The 13695-nt window shown below is 24.2% G+C and overlaps 1 protein-coding gene across 1 annotated transcript in view; it reads right to left on the bottom strand.

Moving 5' to 3' along the window:
- The window catches only part of LOC129605834 (protein sidekick-1-like), a 121830-nt gene that overhangs the window by 76577 nt on the left and 31558 nt on the right, over positions 1 to 13695 (bottom strand). The window contains exon 6 of the mRNA XM_055515809.1: positions 9964 to 10151. Within this exon, the coding sequence (XP_055371784.1) occupies positions 9964 to 10151 (188 nt within the window). The remainder of the gene's footprint in view (positions 1 to 9963; positions 10152 to 13695) is intronic.

The raw sequence follows: 13695 nt of genomic DNA, 5'->3' as shown, positions 1-13695 counted from the left end.
TTAAATTCCGCAAACGTTGAAAGCTGCTCACATGCTTATTCTAAAGTAGAAAATCGTAGATGAATTTTACAATGACAAAATGGTATTAAAAATTATAATTTATTTAATTGCTCTCTCCTGTTATTTCTTCTCGAAATTTGCAAAACTGGAATTTTCAAGTACATAGTATTTCTGGAACTACAACCTTTCTCAAATTTCTTTAAAATCAAAAAGTTAAAGGTAAATGACATGCCATTAAAACTAGATGTAATTATTTATTTTAATTCACTTAATAAGCTATTGAATTTGATCATTATGTTAACGCTTTATAGAATTTTTTTTTTGTAATCCTAAATATATGCAACATTTTGATAAATTTTGATAAATATAAGTTACATATTTCAATAGCTGGCTGCAAGACAATTTTTGGAAAATTCAAATTACTCAATTTTTGAATAAACTATAAAAGATTGACTTTTCGTTAAACATTGATTTTCATTTGATTTCAAAAATTAATAATATTAAATGAGAGGATTTTTTTCTTTAATTTTACAAAAAAGATTTAGGAATTTAATTTTCAAGTTCTTAAGTTGCAATTTTAATTGGTTTATTTTACTAATGATAGTGTTTTCTTTTGAAAACTGTTACCAATGCAATTGTACTATTGATGATATTTTTGAAAAATGCCCGATACAGAACGTGGCAAATATTCCAATTTAGTTTAAATTTTTCTAACAATAATTTGTTTGTATAATTCTAGATTTCTCATACGAAGCTATTTAATTAATTCCGGTTTGTACACAAGTATATAATTATCACAAAAAAAATCAAATTTCTTAATTCATTGACAACATAACCGTCAAAATATAGACTTAATTTAAATTTATCTATATTATTAATATTTAAAATTAAGTTATTGAATTTCATTAAAAATCTCTTCCAATAAAAATCTATTCCAATAATAATAATAAATTAATAAAACTTTCTATATGTACACTAAAACATTCTTTGAATTCTCATTGGAAAACCATAATTTACAAAAAGAGTAAAGAAAATTTTTTAAAATTAAAATGTCTAACTTTTAATAAACTTAAATTTTAGTTTTCCCATTTAAAATTTCTTTGTGAAAATAATCAAAACTTTTTTCTTTTTTATTAGCAAAATTAAAATGAATTTTCAATAAAAGAAAAAAAAAAATGAATTACAAAAAAAAATCTTTAGGAATTTTTTTTTTCTCAAATTAATAAAAAGGACTCCAGCAGAGATTTCAAAATGTTGAAAAATATAAACTGAAGAGTGTGAATTGTATCGTATAGTGCGATGCTAACCTCATAGCTATAAAAAAATGAGGCTTTGAGAATGAGAAAAAAATGTCTTAAATCATTCTGTATTAAATTATAGAAACTGAACAAACAAAAGCTAGCAAAAATTTAAAAGAATTTTTATTTTCTATTACGCTTTCAAAGATTTATTCGAAATTAGAGTTTCCGAGTAGTGAGATCATTTAGTTTTTTACATCTGGAGCAACGCGTTGTTTTGGATCTTTAATATTGTGCAGTGTAATGCATTTCGATCATAGTAAAACTAAAATTATATTTGTATTAAGATTTTAAGATTATTTTCGTAAATAATTTTGTGCTTATTCTATCTTTAAAAAGAAATAGATGGCCTACAATTGGTGTGTGCATTAATAACGATAACAGATAATACGGATTGAAATTGCTGTTGCTTGATATAACTTGATTCCCGAATTTTTTAAATCGAAATAACTAAGAATAAAATAATATTTTTTAAATATTATTTAAGACAGGAAAATTTTGTTCGTCTTAAAGTAAAAAATTAAGTATTTATTTAATTTATTTACTAAACTTATTTAATATATTAAGCATATTAAATTATAATATCTATATAATAATCCTAACAATACCATAATTCTGAAAGTTTAATTTTACACAATATGTTTATATAGCGAATGCCCACTTTAATACATGAGATTCAATGGGAAGCCTACCAAAATCTATTTATATCTTTTTCTTAATTAACTTTTATGAAAACTATTCCACATATGCGTCTGTATACATATAAATTATTATTTACGTATATATGTAAAATATTATTATCCTTTTCTTGATCGTTTTGCCTATTAAATTTCTACATATTTTTCTTCTCTTGGCATTTTCAATATTAGTTTTTGTTTTCGTCCTTTAAATATTCTTGTTTTTTTTTTGCTTCATCGTTTATAGGTCATATTGGGGTTATATTGCATAAAAATGAAAAAGGATTAACTGTTCAATATGGTAAAACGATATCCATTGAAATTCATACATGTAACAATAACCTATATGAAAATGAATATTAGAATTCGTATGAAAAACACAAAAAAAAAAAGCAAAATTTTACAAATATTCAAAATGTTAAGAGCCCTTAAAATAAAACTATCTAAATATATATTGAATCCTTATATATCCTGACTATAAGAATTTTACGGTATAATGTATGTAATCATAATGGAAAACAATAAAAAACAAAATTTCTTCTGTTCGTTTATAGTTTTGTGTTTTTTTTCTTTCTATATATTTCTGTCTTTCATTGTTTTCTCTTTAATATAGGTTAAGTTACAAGGATATTTTGGAGATGAAAACGAAAAAAAAAAAGAAAAACGAAACTTGAAAAAGGTAAAATTTGTCTTACTTTTTTATTTTTGAATATTAGAGTAAAAGAGTAAAACAATAGAAATAAGAGAATGCAGGTCATGTAACATGAAAAATAAAAGAAACAACAAAAATGTAAGACAGAAATTTTGAACCGCCATTTTTACGAAATTTCTTTCAATATTGTGTGTAGATACAGGAAATACAAAAAACAAAAAAAATAAATTAGAAAATATGAACACACACAATTAGAAAAATTTTTGGAAAAAAAAAAGAGTAATTGTGAATATAGCGAGTACGTCAATAAGTTACTGATTGTGTTAGTCAATGTGAAAATTGGAAATTATGGGAATGAAATATAATTAGAATTTTTAATTATCCTGAAATTGTAATGAACAATATTAATTTAATTGAAGGTAATTTTAAGTTTAAGTTTATATACAAAAATATTTTCGCTCTAAATAAAAGAGAAAAATCGATGGAGTTGATCATATAAACCTTTTGATATCTGTACGAATTTTTTCTAAGAGTTATTATTTTGACGGCTGATAAAAGTTCACATAGTACGAGTATTCAATGTTGGTTCTTTTATTAAATATGCCAATAATTGAGTATTGTTCGGATATATATATATATTAAAATTTCAAAAATCTGATTGAGTTCGTAAATGTTTTATTAAAAGACATTTTGAAATAGAAAAATAAATTATTCGTTATTCGGAAGTCTTGAAATTCTTCCAAAAAATAACTTTTTAAATCTAATATCGTTAATTTTCTCGTAATTCAGCCAAAATTGTAAATTTATGCAACAAAGATTTTTTCGTATAGAAAATAATTAAATCTAAAATTTATATAGGAAATACTTATACTATGTTTGCTATGTCTCATGCTATGTTTTGATATTAGCAGGAAAACTTATACTCTTATTATGGCATTATAGGCGGGAACATGGGATAGCTACAATAAATCGCAAATACCTGCGGTGGCCCAAAGGATATGTCTTCTTGCCCCAAATCAGTTCTCTTGGAATCTACCATTCTACCAATCTGCACTCTTATTAAGATGTATTTAGTGAGAAAAATAAGTTTTACTTCCGTTCTGTTCTGAGGAGACAAATTATATGAAATGAATTTATCTCTGGACCTTTACTCGTCTCCAAAATAAAATCTTTTAAATTAAAACATTTATAAAAAAAATATACAATATGATGTAATTAATAGTAATTTATTTAATAAAAGTTTTCAATAAATTTACAAATCTTAAACTAATAAATAAAAAATTACAACACTATTGAATCACTTTTTACATTTATCCATCTTGTAATTCCATTTTTATTGTTTATGTATATTTTGTCTGTTTTATATATGATTGAAAGAATATATGTATAATAATTCTTTTTTGTAATATACACACACACACATACTCTTATATTATAAAAAATATTTATATCATTTCAAAGATCCTTTAATCAATTGATATCCTTAGGATGTAAATCTGTATTAGTTTATTACTTAAATTCTTATTGTAAAATACATGTGTACCCGCATATATTTACATTGTATATTGGATTGATTAAATGAATGTGGTATTGCATATCTATATATGTATAAGAACAGCATTTAAATATAATACCATACTCTTATTTTGAAAAGCTACGAAAAAAAAAATACACTCTTAAAAGGATTTAAAATGAATAAAAGCCAAAAAATTACTTTAAGAATATTGAAGGAAAAAGAAGCAAAAACCAATTTGTTAGAATCGAAATCATCGATTTTGTGGTCGAAATATTAAGATTTTTTTTTTTTTCCTCTCTTATTATTATTTTATTATGATATAGCTATAAAAAGAAAAAGAAATATTTCGACAATTTGTTTTATTTCTCGTTCCAAGGTATTTATGTAAATCTATATAACCGCAAGTATATAATGTAAAATATATACGAGTTTGTACATCTAATTCCGTTTACTCTTGTTAAAAATTTGTAAAGGAATGGTAAATGGTAATATGATAAAGGCAGCAGAAAAGCAAGAAAAGAAGAACTAAAATTTAAATTATCTTCTAAATTTTCACATTCTAAAAAAAAAAAAATCTACTTTACATTTTTTTTTTCACTTCTCTCGGGTAGATTGAATCACTGGAACTAAATAAAATTTATTTGTATAAAAAAAAAAATTAAACAAAAAAAAAAAAAACGATATTCAATTTTAACGATTCCTTATAAGGATTCTTTGAAGTACAAAGCTAGAAACGTTTAAAAAAAGAACCGAAAATATTAAGTTGAATTAAAAATAACTTTTATTTCATTTCATTTTATTGATTTTGTTTTTTTTTTCTGATAGGTAATAAGAAATTATTGGATATAATTGAAAAGAAATTCACTTAAAGATTTTCAATTTTGATTTTATAGCTTTTCTTTTATCATTTAAAATATTTTTCTTCCTTTACAATTTTAAAAGAATTTTGAAAAAAATATAAAAAAAAAAAAAATTTAAAGATTTTAAGATAAAAAGGATTTAATAATTTTTTTTTTTGTTGTTCGTTCTTCGTTTTAAATATTAAATTCAATTAAGATAAGTTTAAAAATTTCAAATAAAATTCAAATCGTTTTGCTTAAGCTATTTTAAAAATTGATTATTAAATTGAATTCAAAAATCAATAAATGAGTGGAAATCTTATTAATAATAAATTAGGTATATAAAATGAAGGTATAGTATGCTTGTATAAAATTAGCTCTCTACGAGAAATTGAAATTGTGGTATCCATTTAATCTTTAATAGATTTTTGGTAAATTAGTGAATATGGCTATTACAGTTGTAAAGTAGCAATTTTTCTTTTTTTTTATTCCTACTTCGCTCCTCGGGGGAAGGGCTGGTACACGATATTGTAGATAACCATGAACATCAGTTTCTTAAGTCATTGAATTTACTAGGTAAGTGACGAGTCTACCGTAGTTTTATATTAAATATTTAATTAATATTTACTATTTTATTATCCTGGTATTCTTAATCTTGGATATTATTGAAATATGGCAATTAGTTAATATGTATAATAAGCATAATGTAATGTGTATAAAGCTATATAATATTGAATATAATTTTTATTATGACCTGACTGAGTTTTGAACCCGAGACTCTTCTGTTGAGGTACCAGTGCAATAACCACAAAATTGGTTAATTTTTCTTGGAAAAAGAAAAAAAAATTTTTTTCTAAAAAGCAATCTATTAGCTACAGTGAAACACGCTTAATATCGACGCTGTTTAATATCACATTTTGGCTGTATTTGACAAGAAAAATCTCCATATATTTTTGCATCTTATTGGAACTCGCTTAATTGATACTCTTCTAAGATCATATAATTTTCGACATAAGAATGTCTAATTTCATTCAATTTTACTCTCTCAAAATCACAAAGTTAAAATTTGATACAAATACAAAAAATCCAGTCGAATACATTTTTAAACAAAAAGTGTAAATATTTTTGATTGACGACATCACTGTTGGCGATTGTTTTTGTAAAATTATTAAATTTAGATTAATGTGAAGATGAATCTGAATGCATTTAGATTAGTAGATTTATTAAGAATGTATCCGTTAAAATTGCTTTCAATAACTATTTATAGCTGCCATTGTTTTCATTTTGTCTATATTTCAAGTACTTATACATATTTATGAATAAATCAAAATGAAGGATATTTTACACCATTCCCTTAAATTCAGAAATTCTTGGAAATTTTTCTATGTGATATTAAGGCTGTTCGGCTACAAAAAAAAAGTATTGCATACGTATAGGATGAATTATAAAAAAATTCAAAGAAGCATTAACAATAGTAACATAATGATTAAATTCGATGGTTCGACGGACGGATAGACAAAGTAAAATCAGTAAGCACATTTTTTTTGGAAAAATGCTTAAAATAAATTTTCATATTTATTGAATGAACTGATGAATAACGTAAACTAAAGAAATAATTTATTGATTTTAAAGTGATTAGCATAAAATTTTATTGAATTCCTATATATCTACTAAAATTTTTTCCACTTGTATGTATACCATCTTATTATAGTATATTAAGTCCTGTTATCCGGTTATTGTGTATTCAAAATCTTGATTCTTATATATATGATGCATATTACTTTGTTAACTCAAATTCAACATTCGAGTGAAATAGATTGTATATATTAGCCCTATAGTATATGTTCATTTAATTGTATGATAAAACAAGGTTTTTTCGTAGCTGGCATGCTTAAAATAATGTAGAACTTTGCAGCATAAAGTTTGAGCTTTGTAATAAGTCGTTTATGTTCCACAAACTGAATCAAAATTTAAAGTACAGTTCCCGTATCCTTAAAAAATTGCATAATAATTTGTTTTCTTTTAAATAACTACGCTGAATGTTTTCCCAGCTAGCATCTTAAATGCAATTATTCTATGTAAATATTAGAATTTTTCTCATCCAATTTTACTGATAAAAAATAATAAAAATTTTTAAAAAAATTGTGAATTATTTTACAAAAAAAAAAAATTTCTTCAAATACCACAACAATATTGTCGAAATAAAATTGTTAATGTTAAGTAGATGAAAATTTATTTTTATAAAAATGTTGTTTACGTAAGCACCTAACAACCATTAACTCATATATTTACATACATACATTTTCAATAACCATACGGTTATTTTGGTATTAAAGATAATTTTTTTTTCTTTATTCTGAAATTTTAATTTAAATTTTAAAATCTATAGATAAAATATCTTCCATCTTCAAATGCATCCGGTCTTTTTTTCAGAAAAAAAAACAAGAATAAATTTTTATTTTGAGTTCTCTATCTAGTTGTAGTTTGCATTTAAAAAACTTAAAGATTATCAAAATTGTTTATGCAACATTATACTTTACAGTTTTGTATCAGAACCAGAAAGGATAATAGTTTTTTATTGCAATTGTAAAGGAGTGTTTAAGTGAAAAAAAAAGAGGTAAAATAATATTGGAAGATGTGAAAGTATTTGAATGTATTTGAAGAAGGAAGAATGAAGAGGGAAAAAGTGTAAAACGTTTTAAAATATAAAAAGAGAAAATGAACATGTTTTGAGTACCAAAAGCTAAAAAAGTAAATTGTTAAAAAAAAAGGATATAAGAGTTAGAGAAAAGCAAGAGTAAAGTACACATGAACAATGATGAAAGTTGGTTGCATGAAATAAAATGAATTCTCTAATCCAGATTACTCAAATAATGTTGAAATTTTTCTGGTTGAAAGTTGTAATGAAATTAAAAAATATTTGTTGTTCGCATATTATGTAGAAGTGTAGTATATGCATTTAGAAATCCTGTACATAATATTTTTGTAACTAAATTAGGAAACTAATAAAATACATGAGAAGTATAAATATGTAAATGGAAAGGAAATATTTTTCCAGCTCATTTGAATCTGGTTCCCTTTCTGCTTTTAATGTTTCAAGTTCGGATGATGATATAGTTTGGTAGCTTAACTATTCATATAAAATATTGTATCTTATATGTGTATTAGGATGTTACTGTTTATTACATTAGTTCTTTCTATGAGCTTTAAAATATTTCTATTAATATTTCAATGCTATTTGAAATTCTTAATATTTTATTTTTTTTTTCTTTAATTAACTCCTTTATTTTTTGGATTTATAATTGAAGATTTTTGAAAACTTTTCTCACAATGTTTTTATCAGTAATAATAAATGTTGATTATGTAGTAAAATATGAAAACTTTGTTTCCTAAATTGAAACCATAACATTTACGTGTTTTAATTCCTTTAAATACATTGTTCCCTTTTAAGTAGTTCCTATATACTTAGCTACAAAGCTATAGTTCCTACAGCGATTTTCTAAACCATTGTTCGTAAGAAACACAAGTTGCTTTAAAGTTAATTATTATTCATCTGGAATTTCAAAATATTTAGAAAGATCTTAAATAAATTAGTAAGTCATATTTTAAGCATTTACTTTCAATTTAGCAAAAATACCAGTGCAGATAAAATTGAACGTGTCAACTATGTGGTATCCGCGCTTATGAATTATTTCAAGAATTTTATGATGAGAGTCTTATGACACACTGTTTTATACGGCCTCTTGCTATCTTTTATGTGAAGTGCTATTTTATACAATATAATATGTCGCAGTCTTTCAGGTGGTAAAATTACAGTATGCGTTTATTTAAAATTTCGGCACTGCAGTTTCAAAAACTTCCATAATATATAACTGAAGAACTTTTATATTTGTATTGATACTACCACAGCGAGTCAGCCTTTGAACATTCGTTCATACGGCTATACATTTTCAATACTAGTCTTTTTCCTTAGACAAAGAGGCTAAAACACAATTCTCTGAAATTTTTGGAACTTAATAAACTATGCAATAATGGGTTAGAATTAATAACTAATGAAATACAATTAATAACTAATCCAGATATTATAATATTTCGTACAAGTTCAAAAATGTTTATTATAGAAGTATGAAAAATCATATACATTAAAATATAACGACATTTGTATAACTGATAACTTAAGAACTGAATATTATAATGGTGTATTTGATAATAGCAGTCACAAACACAACTTTTTTTTCAGAATGATTCAAAAATTTAGACTCTTATATCTCAATATATGTCTAGAATTGCAAAAAAAAAATTCATTAAACACAATTCAACTCTTAAGATGAACAAAAATCTTTGCTATGTAAGTTGTACATAAAATTGCATATGTTCAGGGGCAATATGCTTTATATTTTTTGTTAGAACAAAACGTACCCCTTAGATATTGTATTCTTTAGGTTTTAATATATTTTCCCCCAAAAATTCAAATAAAAATTCTATAATCATATGATCATTTTAAAATTATAAAAACTTCTTATATGAAACTCCTATTTATACATACAGATATTCAAATTCACCTTAAACTATTTTTAAATTCTAAAATTTATATTATACGAATTAGTCACACTTCATTTTGTAAATCATATACTTAAAATCAATACTCATATTATCGTATTTAACCGTATAAAATAATGTAGTTTAAAACATTCCACAATAATTCCAAAATACATGAAAATGAAGCGTTTCCATTGAAGTGAAGAATAATATCCTTCAATTTGTTTCATTTCACACAAATATAATAATATTATGTGTAATGTACCTGATATATTTAAAAAATAAAAAAAAAAAAAAAAAACTCAACATAGACAGCAGGTAAAACATACTGCTGGAACTGCATGTAAAATTAAAATTAAAACCAAAAAAAAAAAACACACAATAGGAAAACAAAAGAAAAATAAAAATAAAAAAATTTAACAATCAGTTACATAACACTCACCTCGACAGTACTATCTCGAATGTAAGTTTCGCTAACATTACTTGTATGTTTGTCTCGAGGTCGATACGTTATTCTGTATCCTAAAAATTCACCAAGTATTGTACTGGCAGGTGGTGGCTTCCATGATATAAATATCGAACTAGATGATGTATTATGTGCAGCTGTTGTAGTTGGTTTTCCCGTGGGTGCTATAAAACAAAACATATATATATTGTATATGTATATGTATATATGGAAAAATAGTTATATAAAAGATAACACACTAAAATTTAGTAAATTGCAAGTATAACAACAATAAAAAATAAAAAAAAATGAGAAATGATATAGAAATGAGTATAAAATAAAGAAAACATTATTTTGTTAAAGCAGAGTTTTCCAACTGAAGCGAACAAAAGAACCGTAATCAAGAAGAATATTATTAGAGGGCAGGAAACATTCAGAAATAAAACGTAAACTGAGGATTTAATTGGAATTTCAGTTTTTTGTGTTTAGCAACACTTGTATATTAGAAGTATGAAGATTTCCTTGAAAGAAATAAAAGCTTGCGTTTAGTTGTCTTGTTTTTCAAATTTTGAAAGTGGATTTTGAGGATCTCAATTTATTGGTAGTCATACCAATTTTGAATTAATAATATTTTTACTAAAGTGTTATATTCAATTTATTGTACAGGTGGTTACTGCGGCTGGTCATTTGTTTTTAGGCCAGTAAAAAAGTTTGAATAACAAAATCAAATTGTAATTGTATAAGCAGATAAAATAATAGAAAATCAAAGGACTGAAAATGTAGTTTAATAATAATGTACTCTTTGCCTCAAATTAGTGAATTGAAAATGTGTAATCGATACCAAGGCACCTAAATTTAAATTTCTATTTAAACTTCTAAAATTTTGTTCATCTAGAAACAACAGCAGGCGCCTGAATTCATGACAAACATTTCTTCTTAAATTGTATTTCTCAAATTTTATTACAATAATTTAAAGCCACAAGAACACACAAGCTATAATCACGGAACAATCTCGCAAACTATGAAACCCTTCATATGTTTCTATTGTTCTAAGTGTATTAGTTTGTCAGTACCACTGATTTTTTTTCCAAATTTCAAACTCTGAACTCAAGTATGAAAACAAGAAAAAAATGAAAATGAAAAAAAAAATAAAATACAAAATTCAAAGTATTGGAATAAAATTTGTTAAATAATTCCATTTTGTTAAAATTTCCACAGAGAAAATATACAAAAATAATAAAAAAGAAAAAAAATAAAGTTGGGTCAAACCAATGGTTTGTATTGTAGCACTTTTCCCTTCAACAAGGGAAAATTCTGCTTTTAAATACATTCTATGTATACCTATCAAACTATTAAAATTATTTTCATTCATATACAAAACTATTTCTAGAATTGCATATATTTAGGATGACGTATATATGTAGTCTTTGAAATAAAGCAAATATTAATATAAAAAGGGGTTAACATAATGCTCGATTTTAAGAGTTAATTATGTGAGTTAAGAAAAATAATTATATTTTTTAATTTTATGGAATTTACCGTTAGCTTTTCGCGTTTATAAAAATTTGGAAAAGCTTGCGGTTTCGGAAATATAAGGTGTCAAAAATTCAAATTTTACGAATTTCAAGAGGTGATAACTTGAGATGGAAAAAAATTTTCTTCTAACGAAATAAACTATTTGTTAATGTCTAAAAGCTCCTAAAATTTCAAGCTTCTACAGGCTGGGGTCTAGAAGAAAAATGACATCAAAAATTTGGAAAAAAAGGACTTTAGATAACGGTAAATTTGAACGGCCATTTTGTTTTTCTAAAGTTTAACTATAGTATATCGCGCTAGGGAAAGCAAGCCACTGCCTTTCTGCGTTTGCAAAATTTCAAAAATGCTTATGGTTTCATTGCAACAAATAGTTAAACTAGGCCATTTTTAGGGTTTTGGGGGGGTATAACTTCTAGAGGGGGGGAGATAGGTAAAAATTTTGTTCTACGGAAATAAGTTTCTAGTAAAGATTTATGTACGTATGAAATTTCAGCTTTCTATCTTAAAGTTTTGTAAACAAAAAAAGTGTCCACGGACGGACGGACGGACAGAGTGAAACTAATAAGCACTTTTTTCAAAAAATTTTTTGGAAAAGTGCTAAAAAGAAAGAAACTACAAATTTTATTTCTAAAAAATCTTGTTAAATACGAAAAAAATAAAAAAGAGAGAAAATAAAAAACGACGACGAGATTTTCTTTTTTTATAAAATATTTTCCCTTTATTGATAATATTCATCTATTGTCGAATAAAATAACACTAAAGATGTACCATTATGTATTACGGTATATTAGCAAACACTTATGTAGCTGAATAATAACAATCCCTGTTAAAGTGTTCAATATTTTAATGGAAATATTTAGGTTAACAAGCAAAAGAAGCAACAGAAAATGCAAAATGCAAAAAAAAAAAAATAAAATAAGAAAATACTTTGATCTTTTTCCATTCAGACTTATGCTTTTACCTTTTTTTGTTTTCTTTTTTTTTTATATTTTTCGTCCTTGTAAAGGAATTGACCATATAATAATAATATATTGGGAAAAAAATAACTCTTGGAATCATTCATTTTTGTGTTTCAAGTATATTTTTTTTTTTCTTTTAAAAGGGAACATGTCCTTCTTATGTCGAAATCATATAAGATAAATTGTTAAAGTAGTTTTCTTTGAGTTTGAAATGTGAACTTAAAGGAATATTTTTATACTTAAATCTGCTTAAGGAAGAGTACTTAAATGTGATTTCGTTTTCATAGCTATGCTTAATTTTTCCTTTTCTTTTTTTTTTTGGAATCGGTTTAAAAGAAACATGGATTTAAGTAAGTTTTATATAGTTTTAAAATATTGAGAAAAGGATTGAAAAATAAATATGTACTCATTTCTGTTTATCTTTAAGAAATATTGTTTCTATACAGTCTAGATTAGAAGTGCATATTATTGAGATGTTTATTTCTCTAGCTGTTTTCAATGTTTTTAGAAAATCTTTAAGAATTGTAATTTATAAGAATTTAAGAATTGTAAAAGTAAGTTAATTAGATATTTTCAATAACTTTTGTAAGGAAATTGTTATATAAGATGGGGGTTTTTATAACATATTCAACATATTTTGTTGTACATATGATTAGATGTCAAAACTTCATTTGCCTCGTATGAACAATTTAATTCTATAAAAAAATTTTCATGTTTTTAAATTTCATTTCAAATTTTTATGAAATTTCACTAATTTATTAATTTTTAAAATTTCCTTTGGAATGGTTTTGAAAAGCAAGACGTGTTAATACGGTTTTTAGTTTTAAAATTAGATTATTAATCAAGCAACAAAATATTGAATAATATTTAAGGAGAATTTATGTTGTACATTATATTTTTTCATTATAATGGTGTCGCATCGTACATGAAATTAAATCCTTACTAAATTCGGCCTTTTTCTTAATAAATTCTAAAATATACCAAAGTTTTGAAATTTTGATATATTTAATTCCACTATCGCACAGAGGTTCAAAATTCACTATTTTGTAAGACTAAATATTATTAAATATTTTATAAAAAGTTATTCTAAACTACAAAAATTAGATACTTGTTAATATTTAAAGAAAAAATGTTTGTCCTCGAAACCAAAAATTTATTGTTATATTTGCTTCTACAAAGTAGCTATTATATACAGTGTATATAAGAACATTGACATACATACATTTTTTAGGTG

Source organism: Condylostylus longicornis, unplaced genomic scaffold, assembly GCF_029603195.1.
Source record: "Condylostylus longicornis isolate FDR11 unplaced genomic scaffold, ASM2960319v2 ptg000015l, whole genome shotgun sequence".
In the NCBI taxonomy this organism is placed as follows: domain Eukaryota; kingdom Metazoa; phylum Arthropoda; class Insecta; order Diptera; family Dolichopodidae; genus Condylostylus; species Condylostylus longicornis.
The sequence above is the reverse complement of the archived record's forward strand: the minus strand, read 5'-3'. Positions and strand labels throughout refer to the sequence as shown.